Source organism: Suillus clintonianus (genome assembly GCF_016758775.1).
Source record: "Suillus clintonianus strain FC179 chromosome Unknown DEU56scaffold_3, whole genome shotgun sequence".
NCBI lineage: Eukaryota > Fungi > Basidiomycota > Agaricomycetes > Boletales > Suillaceae > Suillus > Suillus clintonianus.
The window spans coordinates 728,747-755,251 of NW_024539227.1; the positions used below are offsets into that span (position 1 = coordinate 728,747).

The window sequence follows — 26,505 nt, forward strand, 5'->3', positions numbered from 1 at the left end:
ACCCCAATCATCTGCTGTCAATGATCTCTTCGTCAGAAAACATCATCGATAACAGATGTCTACAGCCTGTGCATGCGTCTATGTACGGTCGTGACCCTGGACTTCGCTGGTTTACTCCTGCTCTGCCTCAAAACTGGTCTGTCCCAAACTACGCCGGAACCCCTGGCCCCCGCTACCCTGTGACTGTTGTGCAAAGGGGTATGATCATCCGAGGTGCTGACTACCAGGTAGTGAGCGAACCATTGCATGCCAGCAGTACCGTATTCATATCCGCACCCCGGCAAACATCTTCAGGGCCATATTCCCACCCAGGTACTGGTGTACTTAAGTCATTCGTCACTTGATTGTGTTGTGATTCGTGAATTACAACGAGTTCCTTCCAAGCCTTCTTTGCACCCCACAAACCATGCTACAACTTGAACTACCTGACCTGCGCATCTCTGACAACGTGCAGCTCGTCCTCAGTGCTGCGGCTTGTCTTGGTGTCGTAGGAGTAATTTCTCGAGCTTACCTTCTCAAATCAGAGAGAGATCTTCCTCTCCCCCCTTCCCCTCCCACTTGGAGACTTGGGGGGCACTTACTACCGCATCACCAGTAAGCTTTTGCATTCAACTTATTGAATTTGATCGCTGATTGTGCCCTGTCGCTGATAAGCCCATCCCTCACTTTAGCGAGATGGATTGACGAGTACGGTCCTCTGATCACCATTCGGTCAAGATTTGAGAAGATCGTCATTATCGGCCGTTACAAAGTCAGTTCCTAGTCATGTTGAGTTGTGATATTCAGGCCCGTTCTGTTACAGGCTGCCGTAGATATTATGGAGAATCAGGGGAAATTCTTAGCCGACCGTCCTCGCCGGATTGCTGCTGGAGAAATATTTAACGGCGGAGTGAATATAGCCTTTTCACCTGTTGGCGACAGGTTCCGTCGGATGCGTAGGTAAGTAGTCCGCGACACTTCCCCTCATCTATCTTACTTCTTAATGTCATGCAGAGCACTTCATTCGCACCTCCAGCCCAAAGCAGCTGAGGCCTATCAGCCCCTACAGATGTCGCACGTGAAGAACACAGTTCTCGGCATTCTCGATGATCCACGCAACTTCCAAAACCATGTGACGACGTAAGTGCTTTTGGTGGTGATCGCACTTTGCTTACAGGTGGTCCAAAGTTATGCTGCGACAACAATTATGAAAGTTGCATATGGGAAGACTACGCCCACATCTGCAATTGATCCCGAAGTCGTTGAAGTTCATCGTCGCATGCGGACAGCCACTGCAGTCATGAATCCCGATGCTTACCTTGTGGACTCGATTCCATGGCTCAAATATCTTCCTTGGTATGGGCGAGAGTTAAAAAAGGAATTTGAGAGGTTCAAGAAACTCAATATTTCTCAACTGAACCTTGTGAAAGAGAAAATGGTGTGCATTTCCTTCTCAATCTTCTCTTCATGTCTGAGCTATTCCACAACAGAGGGACGCGGATGCTGGCCCTTCGTTCACGAAGCATCTGTTGGAGAATAGCCATTTTTATGGTTTGACAGAGACTGAGATGGCCTTTCTTGGTGGTACCTTCTTTGTAGCTGGTACCAGCACGGTGAGGTGTTATTTTTCTACTTCCAAAGATATGTGGCTGAAATCAAGCGAAGACTTCTGCGGCAGTATGCACAATACTCATGGCAGCTGCATGTTTCCCCGAGGAGCAAGCTAAAGTTCAGGCCGAGCTCGATGCGGTCATTGGGAGGCACCGAGGTACATAACTTGTTCACTATTGCAGCACTATGGATTCAATAACCCTGCACTAAAGCGCCGACCTTCGCCGACCAAAAATCCCTTCCTCGCCTGCAAGCATTCATCTCTGAGGCTTTGAGATGGAGACCAACCTTGCCTACCGGTGGTGGGTATCTCCTTTTGGTTTGTCCCTAAATTTTACAAAATTTACACTGCAGCATTGGCTCACCGAACAACTCATGACGTGATTTGGGCAAGTGACATTTAATAGCTTATCGCACGAATCATGATCTGCCCGTCAGGAAAACTATTGTATTCCGGCTGGGACTACAGTATACGGCAATCATTGGTAAGCATCGTGCTTCAATATACGAAGGATCTAACGGTCCCTGCTTTAGGGCGATCTCTCGAGATCCAGACGTCTACCCGGAGCCTGACGCATTCAAGCCTCAGCGCTGGATTGACGACCAAGGTTGCCTGAGAGACGATTTAAAATTCTTCATCTTTGGCTTTGGTCGGCGGTAAGAACTGCCTTTCACCTATTCGTTCTTCGACTCATAACATTACTTTTAGTGTTTGCCCCGGTCAACATGTCGCGAACAGGTAAAACTACTCCTCCACGCACATCATCTTCCAAACTCACTTTGATCAACACAGATCAGTATTCATAAACTCGCTCCTTATTTTATGGGCCTTCCGACTCACTTTGGATCCTACGAAACCGTTGAATGACATGGGATTCATGTTGGGGTCGCCGGTGTCAAATGTCCCGCCGTGCGCAATTGAGTTTGAGGCGAGGATTCCGGAATCAGAGCTCAGGCACATGATGGAGCATTATCCTGAAGCTGCATGAGAAGTTTTGATGGATAGGCCAGCGAGGGATGAAGAACCAGTTCCCAACAAATCACTAATATCGGCGCTCCAGGACTACGATGTATTCTATTTGAAATTTTGGCCTTGATACGATTCCTAAATTGTGCATTATCATCGTCGTTTATCTCGTCTCAAACAATACTTGGCCTGGTGCCCAAGTTAGGTCAAGATGTTCAAGGTCTCAATATTAATGTGCAACTTAACTGCCATGCAGACAAAGACGGAACATACCTCATACAATTTTGCCTCAATCCACAATCTAATTTACAACACTTCATTGTTTAGTTATTACTCTATGAAGTTGAATGATCAAAATTGACGGAGAAATGTGCGAGATCGAGGTAGATCGAGGTTAATGTCGAGGCGTGACAGAGCCGAAGTCTGTCTGTCACGTGCCAGGTGCCAGCCAATTCATGTTGTTCTGGCCGAGTGAGGGGGGGTCGAATGAATGGTAACCGATAGTAACTCTTGAGTGGAAACAGCTGTAGAATACAATACGCATTTGATTACGACGCCTGATTGCGGAGCGTGAATTTGAATATCTTGACATCAAGACCAGCATCCACTCCAGCGGTATCCAGATCAAAATATGTAAGTGAGGTGAAAGCATGTGGAACTTCCTCCACACAAAATTCTTTTACTATGTGACTTGAAGATCAGGTTCACCGCACTACACAGGTCGAGGACTGCTCACCAGCCTCTGTCACAAAATGCGTAAGCGTCTGCTCATTTCTGACTGTTAGCGCCACCACTGCCATTCGGGTACTCTCGAAGGAAAGTGCAAGACGCAAGGTTGCGACCAGAGGCAAGACCAGACTTGGGTCGAATACCTGCCCGGGTAAGTGGCAACCACGTAGCGGCGAATGTGAGCCTTACTATATCAGCACCAATCACAACGCCGGCACTCGCTTTGGATAGAAATGCTGTCGCCGCGTTCTCACTGAGTGGCAGGGAAAGGGAATCGAACCAGTCAAGAGTGGAGAAGGAGATATTTTGGTGATTTGATGACTGATCTACGCGACAGTGAGCAAGGACAACACATCTTTAAAATATGTTCTGAGCCGATCGAGACAAACGAGATAGAGCACAAATAGACTCCGAAAAGGGTGTTGAAGGCGGAGCACATCAACCCGGTTTACCGAAGGGCTGCAAGGATGAAACTGGGATCACTCACTGCAACGAAGTCGGATATTGTCGCGGCATCTTGAAAGCACTCCGGAATTAACATCGGTCAACAGTACCGCAGGTAATGACTGGTGATGTGACTGATGACACTCGTTTAATTTCTGTTGCAACGTTGCCACAACAATCCCAAGAAAACCGGTCCCGCAGCCAAGCTCAAGGACCGTTTGATCATGAATCATTTCTGGTGCGCATAAAGAAATATCAAGGCCAGTCAAGGAATGGCACGGTGTGTCTACCGTACCGGGATTCGCAATGAGATAGCTGGCAAGGACGAAACTTGCACACCACGTCCTTAGCCCTGTCGTCCCGCTTTCGATGGTGGTCCGAGACTCGAGTAACGTGATGGACTCGTGACTGTTTTGATTGGCAGAACCAAGTGGACTTGGAGGCTTCCAGTAATATGTCACGTACGAATCCGGTGGGGGACTACTACGATCGCTGTGCAGTGGGGAAAAACGGAGATGAGCAGAGATGTATTGTAATGGAAATCAACCTACATTGGACCCGACATAAGGGACAAATAACGGTCATAAATCCGTGTGTCGATCTCGGCGTCCTTTATGTGCAATTGTGAATGAGTCGGCTTCTCGGGTGATACTGTAGCAGTGTAGCCAACCTCGTCGTATTTGTCCATTCGTTCCAAGTGTCCAATTGCCCACTTCCAAAATGACAGCTGGTATCTCCCGGAAGGTGGATACTGCTTCAAGTGCGGGTCGAGCAAAACTTGGTGTAAAAGAAATGTGTGTACCTCAGTAAATGAACAATGAAGAGGAAATTTAAGGTGAAGCGGGGGAATCAAGGCAGAATATCCCTTCAGTAAAGCTGATAGCCCATTGTCATTTCCATAGCATACATCGCTGGTGAATGTCATGGACATCTTCAATTATGCCTAGAAACGTCAAGCAAAACTCTCATTAAGTCAAATTTGAATTTGAGGCCTGCCCTAGAGTGTTCACGTGACGCCGACCAGAAATGCTTCAAATTTTTTGCGCGTTCTGCGTCCCAATGTTCACTCGTTTGCGTATATCAGCTTCATCGTCTCAGCGCACCCTGCATTTGCCTTCTGTGAGCAGATGTCCGCGTAGAACATTTTTCCAGTCTTTCGTCGCAAGACAGGATGAATCTTTCGAGACAGACGAGGAAGATGATGCCCTTGGCGAAGCTATCCTAGAGGGTTTCGACATACCATACGATGCCGAAACCCCAGAAACTCCTTCATACGAGAAGTGGATAGCAGACGCCGGTCGCAAGTACCGTGACCCCGCGCCACGGAATTGGCTTGGCTCTGGAACGGTATGTTCAGTTAGCTAGCACCACAATGATCATGCTCATTCCTAGTCAGCCCTTTCCTCTTAACCAATCATTCCGTCCTCCTCCACCTGTCTCGGATTCTTTACGCACTCATATCTATTTTTCTTACATGGCCGATCCCGAGGCTAATTCGGTACGAGCTTTGGCTGTCAGGCATCATCTCAGCATAAAACGTATCGATGCCATTTTACGATTGAAAGGTTTAGAAGCATCATGGAAAAAGGTGAGAAATCACTTATTCCTCTGTTCTTTCTCAAGAACGTGATGAGCAACGTGAATTCGATTAGTCTTATAGACGCATACATGGTTAAATCTACGCACCTTACTGATCTGCATCTCCCTTCCACTGCTACTTGATATTTAATGATACTGACTGATCCTCTTGCATTTTTTTTCCAGGTAAATTGCAACTACCCACAATGAGGAACTATTCACTGACTCTCCCCCGAAAATCCCTTCATTACGAGCAGGATGTGAGTACCAATTTCCTTTCCTTTAAACCACATCATTGTTTGCGCAATTCAAGCGCCTTACATAGTCTGGCACTGGTCACACATTCCGACCATATCTGAACCTATACGTTGTTCCCTTTGTGACATCGACGCTCACACGCTTTGCAGAATAAGTCCATCCAGACAGGTTTTGTGCAAGGCATGGAAAGTCTCCTTGGCGTACCTCAAACGAAAGTTTTTACCACCCTTGATCATTCGAAGCCTGTACCCGTGCAGTATGATACCAACCAGCACTTGGCCAAAACGCACAGCGAGAGATACGACGCAGTGGAGGCTGACCGAGAAGACGAAGAAGCCGGCGGCTTCGACTGGGCGCGACAACGGTATCAGCGCATGTTTTGGGAGACGGTGCCTGAGGGCAAGGTTTGTTGGCTGTTTCTTCGATGTACAAGTGAACTCACTTATCTACTAGGACCCAATCATGCCAGGCATTCTGGATGCCGCCACAAAGTCAGCTACTCCTTCCGAGAACGAGGCGAAGTCGAATATTGTCGAGCGTCTTGGCCGTCCAGCAATCAAATTCATTGATGTCGGCAACATGTTCTTAGATGTCAAAGAGCTGGAGCGTCGTGCCAAGGAGGGCGAGCGTAGGGCGAAGGTTCGAGCACGAAGCAAAGAGCGTCAATGGATGGCCAATTGACGTGAGGGGATATCGTTCCCTTTTTATCGTTGTGTTCGAGTCAGCTATGGCATTCATGTATACATACAACCCATAATAATCTTAGTGCGACTGTCAGCGCTGTCAGCATACGCATGTGCTGTCCTTGTCCACTTCGTGACCATTGTATATGCATATGGGCGGACGGCTGACCTTTTACTATAAGTTATTACGTCAAATCGTCAGTTGGGTCGAATGTGGGTGGGGACATGCGAGACCTTACAACGCATTATCATGTCTTGCCTACCACACTGATGCGGCGCGCTAATGACGTATTGTCGAAGCAAAACGAAATATCGATCGTACACAAGTACATTACTCCTGTAACAAGCAATGTTGTGTTACAAGCAAGCGATTGGAAAAATGTATGTGTGAGTGGTAGAACTACGTAGACATCAGAAGAGGATGACAATCAGGGCGTACAAGTCACCATGCTTTAAACTTCATTGCTGCAGCTCATCTTACACTTCTCAAATAATCATAAGCCTGTTGCGCAGCCATGTCCTGAGCAGCACTTCTGGTGGGTGCTGAAGTGTAGCCTTGATTCACATTGTCAACTGTATGACATATTGTTTAGTATGCACATCTATACATCCATGACTATTCTGGCGGTTGAACATACTATAAATGGTCGCATACCACGTTGAGGCATTGGGAGGGCCTTGCTGATAGACCTCCCACCTGACATGGTCGTTGACAGCGGGTCCGTAAATGGACTGCAATAAATTGTTCAAAATCGTGCGAGGATCTGAAGGTTAATGAATGAGCGCATCCTACATGTTGAACAACAGATGGAGGACGTACTACGTCCAGGGTTGGACATTGTTGCGGAAACTAGGTTTCCAATGGAATGTAGACGAGAGAATTCCTGGATCCGACATGGCAACGACAGGCGCCAGGTTATGATTCGGCGTCAAGCCCGGTCCTGCCAATTTCCCCCACGCCACATACTAGTACGAATCGTGATACAAGCTGAATATGCAATCTTGAGACGATTCAGTACATGCTCTTGTACTTTGCCATGCGCGAGATAATGTATGGAGCGGCACGGTCGTCCGCTTGTGTGTCCACCTTTCACAACTCGCTTTCCCATTCGTTATCAGGTCCACAAGAAAGGAGAATCTTCCTCCTCGCAAGTTTTGGGAGGTCATCTGCCTTTGAAGTCACGGTGCTATTGCAGCCTACTCGCCCTGGAAGCAAATCAGCCATGTGGCTCCCGCTTAGTGGAGGCTCTTATTTAACTGCCGAGTTGTATGTTAACGAGTGAGAACAAACCGGTCTGAGAGGCGCATGGTTTGGAGTATGTGGTAGGCTGTGAGGTGGACTTAGACTAGGGTGTCTTTTAAGCCAGAAGATGTGTGAAACTGAAGGGCGTTGCAATTGGGGCAAGAAAATTGGTAGCAGAGATGGGATGGATGATTTGGTGGACACCCACTGGGTACGCTATACTCGGAATTGGAGCATCAGATTGATCAAACTAGAGGAAACAAGTTGAAGTTAGCTTCGGCTGCGACACACGCGTCGCGTCACGTGTCTTCCTTACTTTTAGATGGCCAATTATAGCTCACCCCTAACTTCTCGGTGTATGCACGGCAATTTGTTGAGACACAGTATGAGTATGTAGTGGAAGCAGACCATGATAAAGCGGGAATGATTATTATCTGTTTGGTCTGCTCACTAGGGAGACTAGCTCGCATTTTACCAGGTGAATCAATATTTGGAGCCGCGTCAGTACCAGTACATAGGGCGTGTGGCAGACCATATGATACATTATCACGGTCTCCTCTACTCACCACCACACTGATGCCCTCACTCTGGGTTACTGACACATAGGAGCACGTCGAAGCACAACGGGCCATCAACGCATCAACCAAGAAAAAAAAAAGGGATCTATTGGCTCACAACACGCGCACTTCTAGTATGGACGACGCTGTATTACGACTGTATGATGATGACGAAAACGTATCAGTAACAGAACTATGCGGGTGTCTAGAATGAAGGCATATATGAACTGAAACCGCCACACTAGATTGACAAGTTTGTCAATTGCTTCATCTTCTTTCACGTCTCAAATGGTTATAAGCCTGTTGCGCAGCCATGTCCTGAGCATCACCTCTGGTGCGAGCTGAAGCGTAGCCGTAATTCATATCGTCAACTGTGTCGTATGTTAGTATGCGCATCATTGACTCTAGAAGTCAACGTACTGTAGATGGTCGCATACCATGTTAAAGCGTTGGGAGGGCCTTGCGAATAGACCTCCCACCTGACATGGTCAGGGACATAGGGTCCGTAAATGGACTGCAATAGATTGTTCAAGTTCGTGCGAGGGTCTGGAGGTTAAAATGAATGGATATATCCTGCATGACGAATAAATGAAGGGAGGACGTACGTTCAGGGTTGGACATCGTTGCGGAAACTAGGGTGCGAGTGTTGTGGATGATAGAAAACCAGTGGACTTGTCGGATAATGAGCTGTGTCATGGCTCTCTTTCCTTTATATCTAACGACATGCATGCATAACCCGCCAAGCTGGCGCTGTAAACGCAGACAGGGGTAATTGGCAGCTAGACGAATTTGGTACATTGGCAAGGACATCACGGCCACATACATGTCCCCGGAGTCAGCCACGATGTGGAGTGTAGGTGGAGGAAATGAAGTATCAACATAGCGCACGCTTGATACTGCCGGCCAATATCCAGGTGACAAGGTGACGAATCTGAAAGGCCATCTATCATAATAGGCAGACCATGGCCAATACTGGCTTTTGCGCCATCGGGATTCCGTACACTGGCGCTAGAATACAGGCCAACTTGCCAAGCTGTATAGTTAAAAAAAGTTGCGAGCACTGACTGTGCTTTTCCTATTCAGGGCTTTTGGAAGGCGCTGTGGTAAAAGGGTTGCAACGGTTCCTCGCAAGATATCAATTTCCGATTGCCAGTCCGCAGGTGGATTTGGCTAATGGCAGGTGTAGGAAGATGCATCGCGGATAAAGTGCCTTCGTATCTTGCTGCTTAATGGGGCAATGTGACATTGGATTTTTCCGTGGAAGACGAACAGCTGAGGGATGGCGATATTAAGTCTTGCAGAGCGATCTTACAAGAGTCCGTAACGCACGGTGGCGGTACAAATAAATCATACCTACCTGTCAATGCTTTCCAGCAGTCTGATTCCAGATTCGAAGCACTGCAGCACTCACAAAATCAGTGTCAGTTTTAGGCGTGGTACGCATTAAAGTCCGAAGAGTTCGTGGGCGTGTGTGGACGCGTATAATTGACTCAGTGGTGGTGGAAGAAATGAATTGTTTGTTGATGTTAGTTGATGATCAAATTACGTATTCGAACCCGGTTCAGCCTCCATGCTGACACATGAAGCGGCACTGATCAATACACCGGGTTGTGTGGCGATCTGTTGACCTCCTTCGCGGGATGCATGCCAAAAATATTCTTTGGACGGAGAAAACGAAAGGCTAGAGCTACATGCATGTTGTGAAATACACAATAGGGTGCTATGGCCAAAATTACAGGACGGTGGATTATATAAAGAACCACAAAACTAAGAAGACGACGTCGTACAACTAGTGCAGCAGATGAGCCCACTGTATTCGAAGCTGCCCAAGGGCGACTCCAGAAGCCATCTCCTTCGCAATCACTTTGTCACTACCAGACCCCCGCCCGTACTCAATACCGTCGACTAAGTGCATTAAAACGTGACAAAAACCAGACAAAAAACTGAGCACATACCATAAACAATCAAAGTCCATGTAGGATTATGATCAGTGCCATTTCTAACACTTTCCCATCGCAGGTGAGCAGCGACATTTGCACCATATCGTTGTTGCAAGAGGTTGTTCAACCCCAATCTATTTTCTACCATTGCAAACACAAAACAGTCAGTCGTGACAAGAACAATTTAATCGCCCAAAGCATTACATACCTGTTGCATTTGACATTGGTGATATTTTGAAGGTGCCAAGGGAAGTCGGCAAAGAATTTGGGAGACTCATTATCATCCCTTCGACTTTTTCAAGCTAGCAGGGTGGCAGAGACGGGAGAGAGTAGCGTCCGGCATGCAATTGGACCGAGCTCGAGCGTTTGAAAAGACCTGTAGAAAAGATATAGGCAATCGGAGCGCTGGAGGTCTGGCGGCTTCCTGTATCATGCCATATGTCGCTTCCTTACCGAAACGCTCGAGGATAAAAATCATGAATGATTTAATTGAAAGTCTGCTTAGCTGACACTGGCACTCTTCCAAGATACTTCCAAGACAATACAATTGTCGTTGCAATATTGATGTCCAGAACGGCGTCTACGAGTCGTCCACAGGAAGAGCCGCAGCGAGCCCGATCAGCAAGCTGTGAGTAATTTTATTCGGCAGTTACAACCAGTTAGCCATTCAATTCATTGCAGCACGTTCCATGTCCACGGTTACTGGCTTCCCGAAAGCGAAATAGTCGGTCAATATTAATCCCTGATGTGTGACACTGGAAGGCGCTTTCTGCGGCACGATGTTGTTCATGTGGTGAACCCAGTGCACGCAATCGGAGAGGTTACAGGTCCGTAGTTGAAGAAGCGTAACGGAGAATGAGACACCCATAGAAATAATCGCTTTGTTCAGACCTAGTAGGTTATGGAGGGGAGCGCTGTTAGGATGACAAGCTATTGCAATTGGAAAAATAATGACTGACCAAAAATCGACCATCCAATTTGCTATAGGTCTAGTGAGTTACAAACCGATCGGCCCGCCAGACCCCCACTCCACTCACATTTTTTTCCGTTATTCCAGTAACGATTCAGTGACTTCGACCTGCCGGAAGTGTTCTCACTCCAGGCGTAGACGTGAGCCTTGGACTCGGACCCAAGCAATTAATCGCGGCTAGCGCGCCTGGATCTATACAGATTAATCACCATGCCTCGTTCTCAGCTGGCGGAATCCTGCGTTCCATTCAACCCCAAAAGCAGAGGATGTTATTAATGGCGGACTGCCAGACATACCCACCGGGTTACCTAAGTCCGACAGCATGTACGCCGGATCGCTCCGCGATCTTCCATCTAATGCGACCGGAGCTCCTCACAGCATCGGGGTTGTCGATGTTTAGGAGTGCTTTGAGTGTTGCACAAAATGCGAAGACGATACTTCAAACTTTGCTCGAGATTTTTGGCGGTTAAATATTTCTCATATTCACAAACATTTTCATCTCAAATAATTAAGTAATAAATATTAAATGAGAATTTTGGCAAGCTAAACTTCAAGCTAAGGGCATCACATTTTGTACTTCAAAGCACTCTTAAATGTTCATAACTCCGATGTGAATTAGCAAAGTGCCTATCCACTGTCATGGCAGCATCCACTTCGTATCACAGTGTTTGCAACCATGATCGTGTACTGGTACTTTTACAACCAATCCATTGCTATGCACGCAATACTCCTAGTTCAGGGTGGGATTTAATACCGGAATTCAGAAGAAGAAACACAATATGATGAATTTGCGCTACGTATCACAAGTTCCGTCTACAGTTGAGATCGCGGTTCTTGCGGTCAACGTCAACCAATCAACCAATAGAGACTTGTAGAGTGATACGAAAGGGTGCCGGGAGGGGAAGCGCAGACAGATCCTAAGTCTCCGAACACTGTTCACGTGATCAGTCGAGTATAAAATAAAATAAAAACAATTAACCATGCCTTTGCTTTCGCCCTCAGTCCACATCGGAGTTTCCTGAGTATATAGGATGTTAATAATTCGTATCCACAACAACTCGATCATCCAAGACTCATCTCATGTCAGAACCTTCCCTTCTCCGGGTGGCCGAGTATCTTGGATCCCAGGAAGAAATGACTTGATCACTTTCGTCGGTTTGTACGTCGTTTTTGTCTACCCGAGCATAGCAGCCAGGTGCTCTATGAACGCCGTTCTTCCTTGAAGTATCTTCCTGCAGTTGCATGCATCAAATCATCTGTCAGCGCTATCAACCAGACCATCACTCGTTCGTAATCCATAACATGGAAAGAAGCTGGCTTACGCGATTCAAATCACAGGAATGAGACTATTGCTGCACCCTACAATTTAAATGAAGACGGCGGCATCAGCGGAAGTTGTCGAGAAGAAAACGGGCGAGGCACTGACTGAGAGCCACAAAAAAGGACGCTCATTCGCAGCTTGCATGATGGCAAAGGACCACAGGCTGTGATGTAGATGAGGGAGATGCCGGAAAAAAGGTTGGCAGCTATGACGTGAAAAATTCTTCGAATGCCGTGCCGATGAACCTTGCTCTCCTCGATCTCTTGATGCGGGACCACTGACTCGTCCTGGAAGAAGTGAGCGAGCGCCGCGAGGAGAGAATGGAGACTTGCGTTGGCTGAGGTATCAACGACACACCATCCAGTTGAGCGGGCAGTAATACCCAGCGGTGAGATCAGGACAGTGATGTTGGAGGAATCAGGACTCAGACGCAAGTTGAACCGCTCGAAAATATTATGCACCCGACTGCCCAAGTTGCCAACAGTTAGTAGGTACTGGCAGTGTGACTTTGGCGAGTATTATAGTAGACTCCAAAGGTTCACTGAACCATTGCCTTTCCATTGAACCGTTGTCAGGCACTGGACGTCCTACTGCCAGACATTCATGCAGGCGAGGTGGGCGAGACGAGAACTCCGACGTATAAAGTTTCTCGTCTGTGAAGGGAAAATCAATTCTTTAATTTTTTAGACCGAGAAACCAAGGGGAGACTGCAGAAACTGTGACTTGAATTGGCGAGCGGAGTTGCGACCTGGCAAAAACCAAAGCTACTCCGATTTCTTGTGGACCAATTGTGGACCAAACAAAAAATTGGTGCCCACGAATCGTTAATCATTCCCCAACCGCTGCGACTCGTCCTGCCAAACAAAACAAAAAATCGGCTCAGCTTCAACCACTCAAGTGTAACGCAAGAAGGCTCGTCGCAAGCGAATTTCTTGAATTGCTGATCTTGAAGTACGACACCAGCAGCTTCGATACCCCTTGACGCACCCATGGATCCACTCGCAAATCGGAGTCGCCTATGATGTATTGTGGCCCCCACGAGGACATGCAAGACAGCTTGGTCGCACTTCAAGTTATGGTCACGGCTCAGCATCGCCAACAGCATTGGCAAAGGCAAGAACTAGACACAGTGCTGCGACGGTGAAAATTCGCAGTTTTTTCGTCAGCAACGGGGCTGGGAGTCTCCATGGTTTTTGTAGCTTGACAGCATCTCTTCTCATGTTGGATCATTCGGTTTGACATCCTTCACATCTGGATGCACGGAAATTTGTGGAGAATTCGAGGCAGCTTACGATGCAGATGGGGGGCACTGAGCCGGATCATAGTCACTGGTGAGTGTCTTGTTCACTCCAACTATGTTTTTGTTTCTGGCGTATATCACTACTGGAGTGGCAGTGGTGGCCACCTGGCGATGTTGATGAGGGGCGGTTGCGCCAAGTTGAGATTATTGGGGCGATCTTGATGCAGCCATAGTGACTATCTTGACTCACACCAATGCTGCTTGAGATATTTTGATAGCTTGAAGGCACACTTTTGAGTCGCTTGCATGTTTCATGATGGCGGTTGCGAACTTGCCTTGGCTCGTGCGCAAATTAGCGTGACGCCCCTTTTTGTGTCACGCCGCGCGTGTCACATCGCTATTGATCACGCTGTGCTCGCTGAGGGAGTAGCTCAGCGTTGGGAGTTTTTTCTGGCATGTCCAGGGGATGCAGTCGTTCAGGATGGTTGATCAGCGCATTGGAGATATATTGTGTAGCATACAACAGAGAGTTCTCCGTAACAGAGCCCATGCACTTGCGCCTCGTGAACTGACTTTTCTTGTCCAGGCAGCCTAGGACGCGTCTAGCTCGCGCAGCATTTCTATAACGTTGTGCTCTAAGCAGCACATCAGAGATAGAAGTTCCAGGTTGTCCAGATCCGTGGTGTATATCAAGGAGCTTAGACATACAAGTCCTGCGTCGGTGGTCCGTAGGTTCGAAGGAATAACGTGGCGCCCACTCGTGGCCATGATATCCCTCCTGGCGGCGCCGTGTTCTGCCTCTCGTTTCGTCCTATCGTCGGATGATCCTGGATCGAGGTCGCCCATGATGATGCTAAGAGAATTGGTTCCACGGAAGCAAATTTTGTACCAATATTTCCACAAGTGCCACACTGGGACAGGCACCCCACTGGACATTGAATCGGCACTAACTCAACCCTGTCGGGATTGCGAATTTGGGGTTCTAACCCCCGGTTCGCAATTTTTTTTGTTCGCTTTCCTTCCCCAAGCCTCCGCTGGTATTTAAACCCCAATGCCTTCACGCAGGATAATCGACGTTCCTTTCCCTTCATTTTCACTTGTAATGAGCCAGTATTCGACGAGCACTATGAGGTTGCCCAGCTACAGGTCTTCCTATTTGCTTCGCTTCCACCCTTACCCGAGAGTGAAGTTAAGCCAACGTGAGAGCCTGATGGTGAGACATGCGAACCTCATTGGAGCGCTATTTTTGACAATTTCTCATGAAGCAAACTGTCGACGATCGTTTCAGCAATCAGTACGACGTTGTTGAAGACGACAACAGCGTTGGACCGCCAATTCTCGACTTCGTACGTGTTTTTTTACATCGTCTTGTTGCCTTACTTACTCTCAAAATGCAGTCTGACCTCCACGAGGAGCCACAGGAACTTGAAGTCATTGAAGTTCATGCCGAGGTCGATGCCGAACCTCGCATTAGGCGCCTCAGCCTGACGACTTTGATTATTGTACGTTTGCTAGCCTTACTTTGCTTGCGTCCGTCTCTCACACGTCACGTCAACAGGACCTTGCAGTGCTGGTCGTCAGAAAGTTGGCTTTGAAAGCCAGATAGTTCGCCATTGCCGGATAGTCGTCAGTATTTGACACAGAAAAACCAGACGGTCATACCCGAACAAGCTTTCACCCATCTACTATATTGGGTCTTGCTGTCGGTCGTCTTTCAACTTGTATATCGCCAAACGCTATCATTGTATCATACTACCGCTCCTTGAGTCATTCCAATATGCTTTACATCTGTCTATCCCGGATTATCTCCCTCTAATCATCTCACATACAAACGATACATGTGATATACTGCCAATACATCTAGTGAAAAGGTTTCTCCAGAGAGATCTTCACAGCCTCATCCATATATTTGAACGAGCGGCTACTAGCTCTAGTCTCTAACATGGATCTTAATGACTCCCAGTGGCAGAGCACTCAAAGCTTCCCAAAATTACTTGACCTCGAGAGTCTGATGGAAGTATGCAGACATCGTACCCAGCCGTTACCATCATTCCACCAAAGAAAATACCTTTGGTCACGCAGATTTGCCTGGCTGGCCCGGTAAACTTCGAGCGCACGAAGCGAAATCGAAGAGATTCAATAGGTTCCCTCACTAATAGGCAAACCTAAAATCTAGCCTCTCATTTCCTTGATCCTTGGTTGTCTCCAAGTATGTTTCCCGTTCCTGTGGAAGATATTAGGTCCGACCCATCATTTCTACAACGATCTTGGACAAACCGTGACGGTCATCGTATTCCACTGTTGCTCTCTGTGGCGGTTTATACCACGATAAAAGAAGTACGTCGAAATATAAATAATGAAGTTCGCGCTGCATATGATGATCAAAACGAGGTTTCCCCGCTTATCTACAACGCCGTCGTCAGAAGTTAAGCCGCGAATGCAATCAAGGAACGTACATAGGGGCTTTTTGAATGCGGTAAATCAACTGATGAGCACTTCATTGAATTGCATAAGATCAAAACCACTCACGGCATCATCCGCACGGTATATATTCGCCTGAAAACAGTAAACTTGAGTTCACCAGGACGGCTTCGATTGTACTCACATAAACAATAACTCCTGCCTGAACAAACATATTATATACACTGGCCGATATCGTCCGTGTTCGCACGCTGCCAGAATTCCTAGAGGCCCAGGCAACCTGGATTGGATGGACATACGGGAAGCCAGTGATCAGCGTGACAACCGCAAAGTAGTCCCACTGGTTAGTGCTGCGCCCAAAGCTTCGGAGTACAACGAGCAATGGCAATGCCCATATCTGAAGTACTAGGCAGGCGCCGACTCGTGACTGCACAAACTCCGAAAAATAGGAAGTAAGTAAAAGTGTCAGCAACCCGCAGGTGGTGCTAGGCAACGTCAGGAGATTAGATTGAGTAGTTGTGAATCCAAGGTTCCTCAGCGAAAGTGTCAGGTACGTCTGTGGTGGTCCAACGGGAACTACGAGAATTATAAGTTGTCGAAATCGGAGTGAGATTGTGAATACATACTCATATGTGTGATACCAAGGACGTATATAGGCCACATTCGCCAGTCACAGATGGCATCCCAGATCATCCTGATCGTCAAGCCCTCCCGATTGTGCATATCTGATTTCGTTGGGTCATCTCGCAGAACTCTGTACCACAATCCATGATTAGATTGAGATAAGGAGCATCAAAAACGAAAATTGTCAGCCGACCTGTTAACCATAATAACCTCCTCGCGCTCCGTGAACCATCCTTTTGGCCTAAACCAAGCTTTCGTTTGCGTCGGACCGGGAGGCATCAAAAAGTATGACGTTATGCCAACGGCAAGAGTGATCAATCCCTCTATCAGAAAGAGATACCGCCAGCCGGCGCGATCTCCCGAGCGAAGGGACAGGATGCCAGTGGCCAAAAAAGCGCTGACCATCACGGTTATGTAGTTTGAAACCCAAAACCAAGCAAGGCGAATCGGCACTGCATAAGATCTCAGGTGCACGAACAATGTAAGCGAGTAAAGTCTCACGTTCTGTCTTTGTGTAAAAGTAGGATAGGTAGAGCACAACGTCAGGAATAAATCCTCCTTCTAGGAACCCGAGAATGAATCTAAGACTAATATATGAGACACTCAAAAGATGGTCGAACATAGCGTACCTCGTTGCAAGGAAGGATCTTCGGTCAGAGAGCCAATATTGCGACAGTGCAGCCATGCTCCAAAGAGTGATCTGGCAGGTTATTCTTCATTCAATTAAAAAGAGAATATACGAACGAAAATACCTGCGTTGGTACCCAAACATCTGGTCCAACCCTCTTCGAAATCAGCTGCGATGGGAGTTCGGCTATCAAAAAGGACAATCTATACAGCGTATTTCCAAGGTTAAAATCATTCGTGGTGAGATGCAGGTCTTGTAGGAAGTTGTCGGTGTTCGCTTGAGAAATATTCGTTCGGTCGAGGTCCAGCGCAAAGAACATCACGCCAGCCCAGATCATGATGCGGAAGTCAATCTTTCGAACAACTTTCTGCAATCAAGCAAGCCATTATTAATTATTATATTCGAAAGCCATGGTTGTGCTACACTTGCCTTCTCTTCCCTCCAAGTCCATTTCGCGTCGGGATCGAACCTGTGAGTATTCTCATACTCGGGAGGGGGTCGATACACCTCCAAAGTTACCGGGTCATCAAAGACGGAGGGCTGCGTTGCAATACTATCAAGATCAACACGGTGCCTTTGAAAGATATGCCTAGAGCTGCGTGAACCCTGACGATCCTTATGATGATCGTCCAGAGGAAGGGGCTTCTCGAGAGCAGTAGGAGACTCGAAGCCTAACTTGGGAGACTCGGACCCTGACTTAGGATGCATAGTTCCTATCCCATTGAAAGTCTCACCCTTGTCCTTTTGAACCGAAGGATCAGGCACCATTCTCAGTGGGTGTACTTTCATAAAGCAGACGCTTTTGATGACGTCGAGGGTGTAAGGTGGACATGTCACCAGTGATCGCAGGCTTCAAACATGATCTGCTCCTGGTTGATGTGCCGCGCTATCCAGTACGTGCTGGATGCTAGAGCTTTAGTATCCTGGTGAGATGTATATCAGATTAGATACAAAAATGAGGCAAAGAGGCTCAGAAATGGCGCTGTCTTCGTGACAAGGCATCTCATTCTGCAACACAATGGCGCAATAGCAAAGATAGTCCCTTTCCCAGGGAAAGCTTCTATTTTGATGACGACCCAGGCTTATGTCCATGCAAGTACCATGATTAGCGCTTGATTGCTGAGAACAAATGGTACGGTACGCGTCATAATGATGGTCACACTTCTCCTTGTAATCTTTTGCCGGCGATGCCGTCTCCTTCACCGTCTGGGCATGCCCCTGCCCCTGCCCCGGAGAGCACGAGCTGCTGCACCAGGTGGTGCTTTTGGCCCTGAGCTTTGCTACAAGATATTTTCGTTCACTCAGCCCTTGAAAAGAGAAAGATAAGAGCCTACGTACTGCTTCGCTTTGTGGGTTTCTCACTGTCTCGTCAACACTGAGGATGAGGCATGCGGCTTCGGTTGCACTACTGATTGCGTTCAACTTGACGAGCGGAGGCTCCCAAACAAATGCCTCCATGTTATCGCGGACACCTTCCGCACCGTCAACGTCTACTCCGAACCATTTGTTGCCAGCGGCATGTCGCATGCGCAGTTTGTTAAGAATGTCAGTAGAGTCCAGACCTGCATTGTCGCAAATTTGCCGAGGAATAATTTCTAGTGCTTTTGCGAAAGCAGTCAAAATCAGCTGCTGCTTCCCAGGAATAGACAGCGCGTGCTTCCGAATGTGCGCGGATACATCCATCTAATTCACACACCGAATTAGAGGATAAAAACAAAACAACGAAGTCATGAGTTACCTCGACGGCTCCGCCTCCGGCTACCACCTCGCCATTGCGGATCGCTCGCTTAACGACCATGACGGCGTCATGTAGACTACGTTCCACTTCTTCGATGAACTGTTCTGCGCCGCCACGAAGAAGTAGTGTGCATGTCTGTGCTTTGGGACACTCCTCGAAGATGTTATACCGTTCGCCGCCAACCTGACGCTCTTCGAACCGACCGCAAGTTCCGAGATGCTCCCGGGCTATGTCCGAGCACGTTGACTGCACGGAACCTCCGACTGCTTGACATACTCTGCGAAGATCACCAGCCGGTACACGACCAGCACAGAAGATGTCGCGGTCGGCGAACCACTGAGTGGCCAGATCTCCGATTGGCAATTTGCTTAACACCACTTTGGCACCAGTCTTCTCGATCGCTTCCAGCTTCCTGTAAATGATCTCCCACTCTGCATCAACGATTGCCTGGTAGTCCTTCACCGCCTCCACTCGAACCTCTGCATTATCCTTCTCAGCTTTCAACTCAAGCTCCACGTTCAAGCTGAGAATGAGAGGGTCCTGGAAGGACTTCGGCTGTTGCTCAGCACCAGCATACGTGAAAGTTTTTTTGAAAGCAACACCACGGATCAACTGAGAGTCTTGCATGCCACCTCCTGGAATCTTTTTCACCCCGATGAGCGACTCGTCCAAGTCGTTTGGATCTAAGCTCTGAACAGCGTCAACGACCATGTTCGAGAAGAATGGTTTTTCCGAATGGATCAATTTTGATGACATTGATGTCGCTGCGCATTTGAGTAGAAGAGATCGGAATTGCCTGAAAATATGTTAGGGACTGTCGTTCAAAAATTCCGAGACATACTCAGGATCGGACTTGTCAACACTAATCTGAATTGCCTTGATGCGTTCTGCAGCCTGTTAATTGTTGAGATTAGGATTTTCCAACGAAATCGCTGAGCAACATGTGACACGAACTAGTTGTGACGCCTTCCTGAATCCCTTCATGATGATGTGCGGGCTGACACCCTCCTCGATGTATCCACGAACTTCTTTGAGAAACTGTGCAGCCAAAAGTACTACACTGGTAGTCCCATCACCGACTTCTGCATCCTGGGCACGTGCGATGTCGACGAGGGTCCTTGCAGCCGGATGAACAATATCAAGAAGTTTCAAGATCGTTGCGCCGTCATTGGTAATCTGTGCTTCGCCACGTTCATTCACGATCAGCTTGTCCATTCCACGCGGACCAAGCGTGCTGGAGAGTGTCTGGGATACGGCAAGGCACGCGGATATGTTAGACAAAAGCTGCGGGTTTCCTTGAGATGTGTCTGTGCCCTCCCGAAGGAGCACGACAGTGGGTTGCTAAAATGAAGGATCGATTATGACGAATAACGGACACGAAAAGGACGTACCATTGGTAGACCGCGCTGCATTTTGTGCTAGTAGATCGCGCAAGACGATGGCAAGCAAGTTAATACGTTAGTTAATATTGCATCTGCGGTTTGTACTTGTTTGGCTAGCGCGTTTGTCGTTATCGTCGATGATGGCATCCACATCTTGTTCTTCAAATCATACTATGGCAGAACATTACACTTTGAGCTCCCAGTGATAGAGCGTAAAAAAAAATTGCACTGATTGGCGGAGAAGTGTTATGTGCTATGGTAGCTACATGCAATTATTTAACGCGTTTTGAAAAGTTCCTTGCAAGTGATAATCAGATAACAGATGGCATATCTTCAACGATGACCTCCATCTATCTACCAGCGGACGGCGAGAGCCAAGTTTATCTAACTGTGTCTGCAATCGTTGCCGGCACTCTTTTCCTTCTCCATGAAGATGTCTTCCAGGACTGTGTCAGGGATGAACCCGAGTCTGATGACACTCCGGAAGGGACCAGAGTCCCCACCTTCGCGTTTTTGTTACAACACCCGCAGCAAGGAAAACTCTTCTTTGATCTTGGATTGAGAAAGGTGTGTATTCTTTTGAGTTTCGACCGTTCCGTTACCAACTATTGTCCAAGAACGGAGAAGGTTATGCCCCCTCAGTAATGGAAGGCGCAATTCCTACATTCAAAGTAGAATGCGACGAAGACATCGTGGACATCATTGCGAAGGCAGACCCTCCTATTGAACCTCAGGACATAAACTTCGTAATTTATAGGTAAACAATACCGATGCGACTTCGATCACTGCATCTCATGTCGAGTTAACAGTCACCTACATTTTGACCACGTTGGAGATCTCGCACCATTTTCCCGCGCAACGCTCGTGATGAGTCGAGAATCCAAGATTTTCACACTTAATCCATACCCTGATGATCCACGAAGCAAGTACAACGCCTTGCCAACTGGTCAGCGCGTTTGTTATCTTGATTTTGCGGCGGATGCGTCCCCAGCGCAAGATATGCCTCACGCAAGACTCATTCAACCACTGGGATCATTTGACCGCGCTATCGACTTGTTTGGTGACGGTTCGCTCTACCTCATCGACACACCTGGGCACATGAGCGGACATATGACTGCTTTGGCGCGCGTCGCAAAAGATGCATTCGTCCTCCTTGCGGCTGACACTTGCCACAGTCGCCAGTGCTATGCTCCGTCCTCTGCCGGCTTGGTGAGGGAGATATCTTCGTTGAACTACCAAGAGTGGGACGTAGCCAAGGCAACAGTCACGAAACTCACGGAGATGAGCCAGATGGCCAACGTCATTGTGGTGCTGGCGCACGAGGTAGAGAGACTACAGGAGAAACGCGAAGAAGATACAATGCCTTTATTTCCGCAGCCGCTGAACGCATGGGCAAGTCAGCAGCTTGAGAAGAAGTCCAGGAAGTGACGAATAGGGCGATGTAAATTAACCTGTAAAACAATCAGAACATGTAAACAGATACGAATGCTGGAATTCATGAGGAGTACTTGCTCGGTCCCATCTGTGTATAAGCATTTCAACAGGGGCTGCGCGGTTTGGAAGTCAGCTTTGGATCCTAACACGGCCAAACAATTCCAACGCGTCTCATTTAATGAGTCGCGTTGGCACGTCAGCCCTATCGTCCTCGAGCACCACCATCTCTCATTTCCATGACCCAGGATTTCCAACCTCGCGGTGGTCTCTTTTTTGCAGGTTCAGATGATGAGGGCGACGCCGTAAATTCGACAATGTCTCAGATTGGCGTACCAGTGCAGCCAGCATCTCACCAACTAGCTCCCCCATCAGGTCCACCTTACTCCCAACACGGGAAGCGCCTGTTCTTTGCCGACAGCGACGATGAAGATATTCCACGATTCGAAACACCAAGGCCAATTGCGATCAATTCGTCATTAGTTATGAATGGTGATGACAGTGAAAGCGACCTGGAGATACCCTCCTCTGAAGACCTTCCTCGAGCTTCCAGCGTCAGTACTATGTCCTCAGAGCCCTCTCTCAGAACTTCTTCGCCGGTGCCAGGTCCTTCTGGTGAAGAACCACCAGTCAAGAAGAGGCGACTCTCGCCGCCATCCAAGGTCCAGACACGTACAGGGCAAGCATCATTTGATCATCCTGCATATCTTGGATCATTTCTTGTCGGGAATGCCTGGAGTACTGTCAGAGGCAAAGGTTATATCAAACCAGGCGACATCATTCGCATCGAACGAGATAATCCTGATGATTTTAAATCTGGCCTACCAGTCTCAGGGAAAGGAAAGAAGAAAGCCCTTCCAGAAAAGGGTAAAAAGAAGCAACTCACCCTCGGTGCTATGCTGAAATCGCAGCCGCCCAAAACGACGAAGAAAGCTGACACGGTAGTTCGCCTTACGAACGACCGTGGTTTCGGTGAGCCTCATCTGCAAAGGATGTAAGGGTGCTCACACATCTCAACCAGAGTTTGGCCGTCTTCCGCAGCATGTCTCATCTTGGGTTTCGAGACTTCTTGACTTCGGTACTTCATCTTCCATGCGAATTAGCTGAGTATTTAATACAGCGTCCAGGGATTGTCGACTTCAAAGGCAGTACAGTGGTGGACTGCCCAGCCATTCTGCATTCTGGTGCGGACTTGATAGTCTCGTTATCTGTATATATCCGTGCATCTGCATTCAAGCCACCAAGTACTTCAGCGGAGGGGCCGACAACGATGTTCAATCAGGGACAAGAAACCCAAGATGAACAAACTCTCAGAGAACGTAAATCTGCGCTGCTCTCTCTCTTCGAAGCTGTTAGCCTCCGCCCTTGTAGGGGAGCCCACGTCCAAGATAATGGCAACGCGGAAAATGAAACTGATGGTATGAACAAGAATCTGACGCAACATCCTGGAGGTGCCAAGAAGAAGAAAATTGAAATTGTCGGTGACGACGAGGAGATCGAAGTAGAAGAAGGCGAGGAGCTATCTGACAACGAGTTGGATGTAATCTACAAGAAGTGAGTATTATTTTGTGATGTCAGGCCGTCATGTTGACAGTCTTCTAGAGCCCAGAAGAATGATCAATCGATGGCTGAGATGGATCCTCCTGACACGTTTACATTAACACTAAGGGGGTACCAGAAACAAGCGCTTATGTGGGCCAGAATACCGTCGAATTTCCTGTTCTCTCTTACTGACTTACACAAGGTGGATGCATTCAAAAGAATCAGGGGAAGTATCCGCTAGAGAAGCTGTGTCTATGCACCCTCTGTGGAGCGAGTAAGTCCCTCAACTATGCTACAGGAACAGCGGTCAACTGTTTTTATAGGTATGTTTTCCCGGCCGAACCCCAGGAGGGTATAATAGACCTGACTGAAGACGAGAAACCATTCTACTTCAATCCTTACTCTGGAGAACTCAGTCTTGACTTTCCTAAAGCCGAACGCAAACTCAAAGGAGGGATCCTCGCGTAAGTAGCAAGCATTCGTTGGTCGATAAATGCTTATGCCCTGCCAGTGATGGTAAAGTGCAGTTTTCATCTGACGTTACCTTGCTCATAACAACAATCTTTTAATCTGGCACACCACGCAGAGAGTGCGTCCCCGCGACTTTTGTACAGTAGTCGGAGCTGATTCATCTACCTCAGTGGGAATGGGGAAAACCATTATGTTATCTGCTCTCATTCACATGAATCGAGAGCCGGAACCCATCCTTCCCGACGATACCTCTAGGGATCTTGCACGCACTCGTCAGCTGAAACTTGACAACGCCTTCCGGTCAAGAGCTTCCGGACAAAGGAAGAAGCCTACTAAAGGCCCTTCTGCAACATTAATCGTTGCTCCTACCTCACTGCTCTCCCAGTGGCATGATGAACTCCAGCGATCAAGTGCACCAGGGACCCTTAAAGTCACTGTCTGGCATGGACAGAACAGGTTAGACTTGGACGGTATAGAAGATGATTCAAAGGATGATGCGTCTATCACTGTGATCATTACATCCTACGGCGTACTTGCCTCCGAACACTCCAAGCTCCTCAAGTCCGGCGGCCAATCTTCTATTTTTCAAGGTATGTCCTAGGGATCAACGAGAATCCCTTAATTGATGGCTTTTGAAGTGGAGTGGCTACGAGTGATCTTGGACGAAGCTCATCACTGTAAGTCCAGGACAAGCAAGACCGCACGAGCTGTGTATGCTGTTCGTGCTAGACGTAGATGGGCTGTGACAGGTGACTACACTGGCGTTTCTAATAATCCAGACGCTGAATCATGATTAGGAACTCCCATTGTCAATAAACTTGAGGACCTTCATTCGCTCCTGTGAGTGACGATAGTGTACTAGACAACGGTTTGACTGATTCGTGTCAGACAATTCTTGGAGTATACCCCGTGGTCATCGTATTCATTCTTTCGTTCGTATGTGTCTACCCTCCTCATAAATTTTCGTTGTTTGTTGAGGCTGAAGCAATTCGCCAGTTTCATTACTGTGCCATTCCTTGCCCGCGATCCCAAAGCAATAGAGATAGTGCAAGTGATCCTCGAGAGCGTCCTTCTCCGACGCGAAAAGAACATGCGTGATAACTCTGGAAAACGCATTGTCGAGTTACCTGCGAAGGAGATCACTGTTGATACACTGCACTTCACGCCTGCAGAGCAAAAGATATACGACTCTATTTACAATGCGGCAAAGCAGAACTTCGATCAGCTCAATGCGAAGGGGCTCGTGGGCAAAAACTACACCCACATTCTTGCCATGCTTATGAGGTGAGACTTTCGACGCGTGACGTATCCTACTTCTTAACTCTTTTTCAAGATTGCGTCGGGCAGTGCTTCATCCAGATCTCGTCGCTGATACTAGCGATGGGACAGAGACTAAACCCTCTGGACACTCCAAAGATGGAGCGATCGACGTGGACACGCTTATGAATGACATCTCAGAGCATGATGTGTCGAGTAGCTCGAAAGCGGCTTATGCTGAGAACGTTCTAGCTAACCTTGACACGTCCAGTGATTCGGAATGCCCAATATGCCTCGATGTAATGCAGATACCGTCCATCATTCCTCCCTGTATGCATCAATGGTGCGTCTAACGCTGTCCGCTTTATCGACCCACTGCTAACGTTATAGTATAGCTGTAAAGAATGCATTATATCATATCTTGGGACGTGCACGGACAAGGGAGAGGTGCCACGATGCCCGACGTGCTCGCAAGGACCAGTCAAGGAGCAAGACCTCATTGAGGTTTTCCGATCGTCTGGTCAAGATAGCCCACATCAGGAGTCTACAGGGGACGAAAAAGAAGGGACGTCGACATCAGAAGTCTTCCTGCGCCGAAATGATTTTAGATCGTCTACGAAACTGGATGCGTTGGTACAAAACCTCAGTGAGTGCTACACTTATGGTCCGTTCCGTCCTGGGCTGAGCTTGTTTCAGGACGACTTCGAGATCAAGACCCATACTTCCGTGCTGTCGTCTTCTCGCAGTTCACGTCCTTCCTTTCCCTTATCTCTGTGGCTCTGGACCGTGAACGCCTGTCATGGTATCGTTTTGATGGATCGATGGACCTCAAGAAGCGCAATGCTGCCATATCAGAATTCAAGCAGAACGAGCGGAAGCCCAAAGTCCTTATTGTCAGTTTGAAAGCAGGCGGTGTCGGTCTGAATGTAAGCCCAAGCTACCTTGCCGCTTGAATTTACTGAACGTTACTTCAAACGATAGCTGACGAGCGCCAACCACGTCTTCATGGTTAGTGCCATCGTAATCTGTTGCCCTGCCACGCTGATGCATATTACTCAGATGGACTGCTGGTGGAACGCGGCTACAGAAAATCAAGGTTGGCGTCTTGGTATCCGTACATGGTTGGCACTACTGATTTTTGTAATAGCCATTGATCGCGTGCACCGAATAGGCCAAGAAAAAACGGTATATGTCAAACACTTCATAGTGAGGTTGTATTGATCTTTCCTCGTCATATCCATTGAACTTTCTTCGAGGTTGATCACACCATCGAAGGTCGCATACTCCAGATCCAAAAACGCAAGACCGCCATCGTCAAAGAGGCGTTCCGGGGAAGCGATAAATCGGGTAAAGCGGACCCAGAGAGTCTCCAGAACCTGAAGGTTATATTCGGTGATGATTAATGACAGCTCTTGTGTAAATGGTGCATCTCTTTGAATGACATCGAACTACATGTAAGTCTACGGAATGAGAAATCACTCGTTGATTTGG

General features: G+C 47.9%; 9 protein-coding genes across 9 annotated transcripts; 4 read left to right on the top strand and 5 right to left on the bottom strand.

Moving 5' to 3' along the window:
• Positions 1-406: 406 nt before the first annotated feature.
• DEU56DRAFT_724684 (cytochrome P450) lies at positions 407-2,579 on the top strand (the record flags this gene model as incomplete). Its single annotated transcript, XM_041347833.1, has 13 exons — positions 407-594; positions 655-751; positions 803-939; positions 994-1,119; positions 1,168-1,417; positions 1,470-1,592; positions 1,645-1,747; positions 1,803-1,892; positions 1,945-1,970; positions 2,029-2,075; positions 2,125-2,247; positions 2,300-2,329; positions 2,384-2,579. The coding sequence occupies 13 exons, from the start codon at positions 407-409 to the stop codon at positions 2,577-2,579; spliced, it is 1,536 nt and encodes a 511-aa protein (XP_041214903.1).
• A 682-nt stretch (positions 2,580-3,261) lies between these two features.
• Positions 3,262-4,655, bottom strand: DEU56DRAFT_724194 (uncharacterized protein; the record flags this gene model as incomplete). The annotated part of the gene is made up of 6 exons (XM_041347807.1): positions 3,262-3,429; positions 3,476-3,612; positions 3,774-3,965; positions 4,026-4,222; positions 4,282-4,340; positions 4,401-4,655. 6 exons carry the CDS (start codon positions 4,653-4,655, stop codon positions 3,262-3,264), a joined length of 1,008 nt encoding a protein of 335 aa, XP_041214904.1.
• A 134-nt stretch (positions 4,656-4,789) lies between these two features.
• On the top strand, positions 4,790-6,247 carry DEU56DRAFT_724872 (eukaryotic mitochondrial regulator protein-domain-containing protein; the record flags this gene model as incomplete). Its single annotated transcript, XM_041347838.1, has 5 exons — positions 4,790-5,077; positions 5,127-5,318; positions 5,716-5,817; positions 5,863-5,970; positions 6,020-6,247. The coding sequence occupies 5 exons, from the start codon at positions 4,790-4,792 to the stop codon at positions 6,245-6,247; spliced, it is 918 nt and encodes a 305-aa protein (XP_041214905.1).
• Positions 6,248-8,316: 2,069 nt separating this feature from the next.
• On the bottom strand, positions 8,317-8,670 carry DEU56DRAFT_906852 (uncharacterized protein; the record flags this gene model as incomplete). Its single annotated transcript, XM_041356851.1, has 3 exons — positions 8,317-8,420; positions 8,470-8,595; positions 8,655-8,670. 3 exons carry the CDS (start codon positions 8,668-8,670, stop codon positions 8,317-8,319), a joined length of 246 nt encoding a protein of 81 aa, XP_041214906.1.
• A 1,060-nt stretch (positions 8,671-9,730) lies between these two features.
• Positions 9,731-10,464, bottom strand: DEU56DRAFT_318709 (uncharacterized protein). The gene is made up of 3 exons (XM_041345635.1): positions 10,198-10,464; positions 10,005-10,130; positions 9,731-9,954 (listed from the first exon to the last, which is right to left on the bottom strand). Exons 1-3 carry the CDS (start codon positions 10,271-10,273, stop codon positions 9,839-9,841), a joined length of 318 nt encoding a protein of 105 aa, XP_041214907.1. The 5' UTR covers positions 10,274-10,464; the 3' UTR covers positions 9,731-9,838.
• A 5,208-nt stretch (positions 10,465-15,672) lies between these two features.
• Positions 15,673-18,119, bottom strand: DEU56DRAFT_877285 (major facilitator superfamily domain-containing protein; the record flags this gene model as incomplete). Its single annotated transcript, XM_041356025.1, has 11 exons — positions 17,623-18,119; positions 17,318-17,560; positions 17,195-17,265; positions 17,067-17,146; positions 16,759-17,017; positions 16,568-16,695; positions 16,126-16,517; positions 16,050-16,076; positions 15,977-15,983; positions 15,798-15,925; positions 15,673-15,744 (listed from the first exon to the last, which is right to left on the bottom strand). The coding sequence occupies exons 1-11, from the start codon at positions 17,980-17,982 to the stop codon at positions 15,673-15,675; spliced, it is 1,767 nt and encodes a 588-aa protein (XP_041214908.1). The 5' UTR covers positions 17,983-18,119.
• Positions 18,096-20,363, bottom strand: DEU56DRAFT_768634 (chaperonin Cpn60/TCP-1 family). Its single transcript, XM_041351249.1, has 6 exons — positions 20,323-20,363; positions 19,886-20,272; positions 19,773-19,825; positions 18,932-19,727; positions 18,532-18,876; positions 18,096-18,473 (listed from the first exon to the last, which is right to left on the bottom strand). Exons 1-6 carry the CDS (start codon positions 20,341-20,343, stop codon positions 18,393-18,395), a joined length of 1,683 nt encoding a protein of 560 aa, XP_041214909.1. The 5' UTR covers positions 20,344-20,363; the 3' UTR covers positions 18,096-18,392.
• Positions 20,364-20,453: 90 nt separating this feature from the next.
• On the top strand, positions 20,454-21,832 carry DEU56DRAFT_969682 (beta-lactamase-like protein; the record flags this gene model as incomplete). Its single annotated transcript, XM_041359414.1, has 4 exons — positions 20,454-20,469; positions 20,636-20,880; positions 20,931-21,070; positions 21,123-21,832. The coding sequence occupies 4 exons, from the start codon at positions 20,454-20,456 to the stop codon at positions 21,739-21,741; spliced, it is 1,020 nt and encodes a 339-aa protein (XP_041214910.1). The 3' UTR covers positions 21,742-21,832.
• Positions 21,833-21,983: 151 nt separating this feature from the next.
• On the top strand, positions 21,984-26,417 carry DEU56DRAFT_906857 (SNF2 family N-terminal domain-containing protein; the record flags this gene model as incomplete). The annotated part of the gene is made up of 19 exons (XM_041356852.1): positions 21,984-22,716; positions 22,766-22,822; positions 22,872-23,298; positions 23,347-23,436; positions 23,489-23,560; positions 23,610-23,750; positions 23,798-23,807; positions 23,873-24,347; positions 24,396-24,506; positions 24,555-24,597; positions 24,646-24,693; positions 24,754-25,041; positions 25,091-25,357; positions 25,410-25,660; positions 25,711-25,940; positions 25,996-26,022; positions 26,074-26,110; positions 26,162-26,220; positions 26,271-26,417. The coding sequence occupies 19 exons, from the start codon at positions 21,984-21,986 to the stop codon at positions 26,415-26,417; spliced, it is 3,513 nt and encodes a 1,170-aa protein (XP_041214911.1).
• Between the last annotated feature and the right edge of the window lie 88 nt (positions 26,418-26,505).

Bases quoted from the DNA above. Each gene is read 5' to 3' on its own strand.
- DEU56DRAFT_318709 (XM_041345635.1), bottom strand. From the start codon at position 10,273: ATGATAATGAGTCTCCCAAATTCTTTGCCGACTTCCCTTGGCACCTTC. The intron at 10,131-10,197 runs GTATGTAATGCT...TTGCAATGGTAG, and splicing joins ACCAATGTCAAATGCAACAG to AAAATAGATTGGGGTTGAAC. The intron at 9,955-10,004 runs GTATGTGCTCAG...TAATGCACTTAG, and splicing joins ATGGACTTTGATTGTTTATG to TCGACGGTATTGAGTACGGG.
- DEU56DRAFT_768634 (XM_041351249.1), bottom strand. From the start codon at position 20,343: ATGCAGCGCGGTCTACCAATG. The intron at 20,273-20,322 runs GTACGTCCTTTT...CCTTCATTTTAG, and splicing joins TGCAGCGCGGTCTACCAATG to CAACCCACTGTCGTGCTCCT. The intron at 18,474-18,531 runs GTACGTAGGCTC...AATATCTTGTAG, and splicing joins GAAACCCACAAAGCGAAGCA to CAAAGCTCAGGGCCAAAAGC.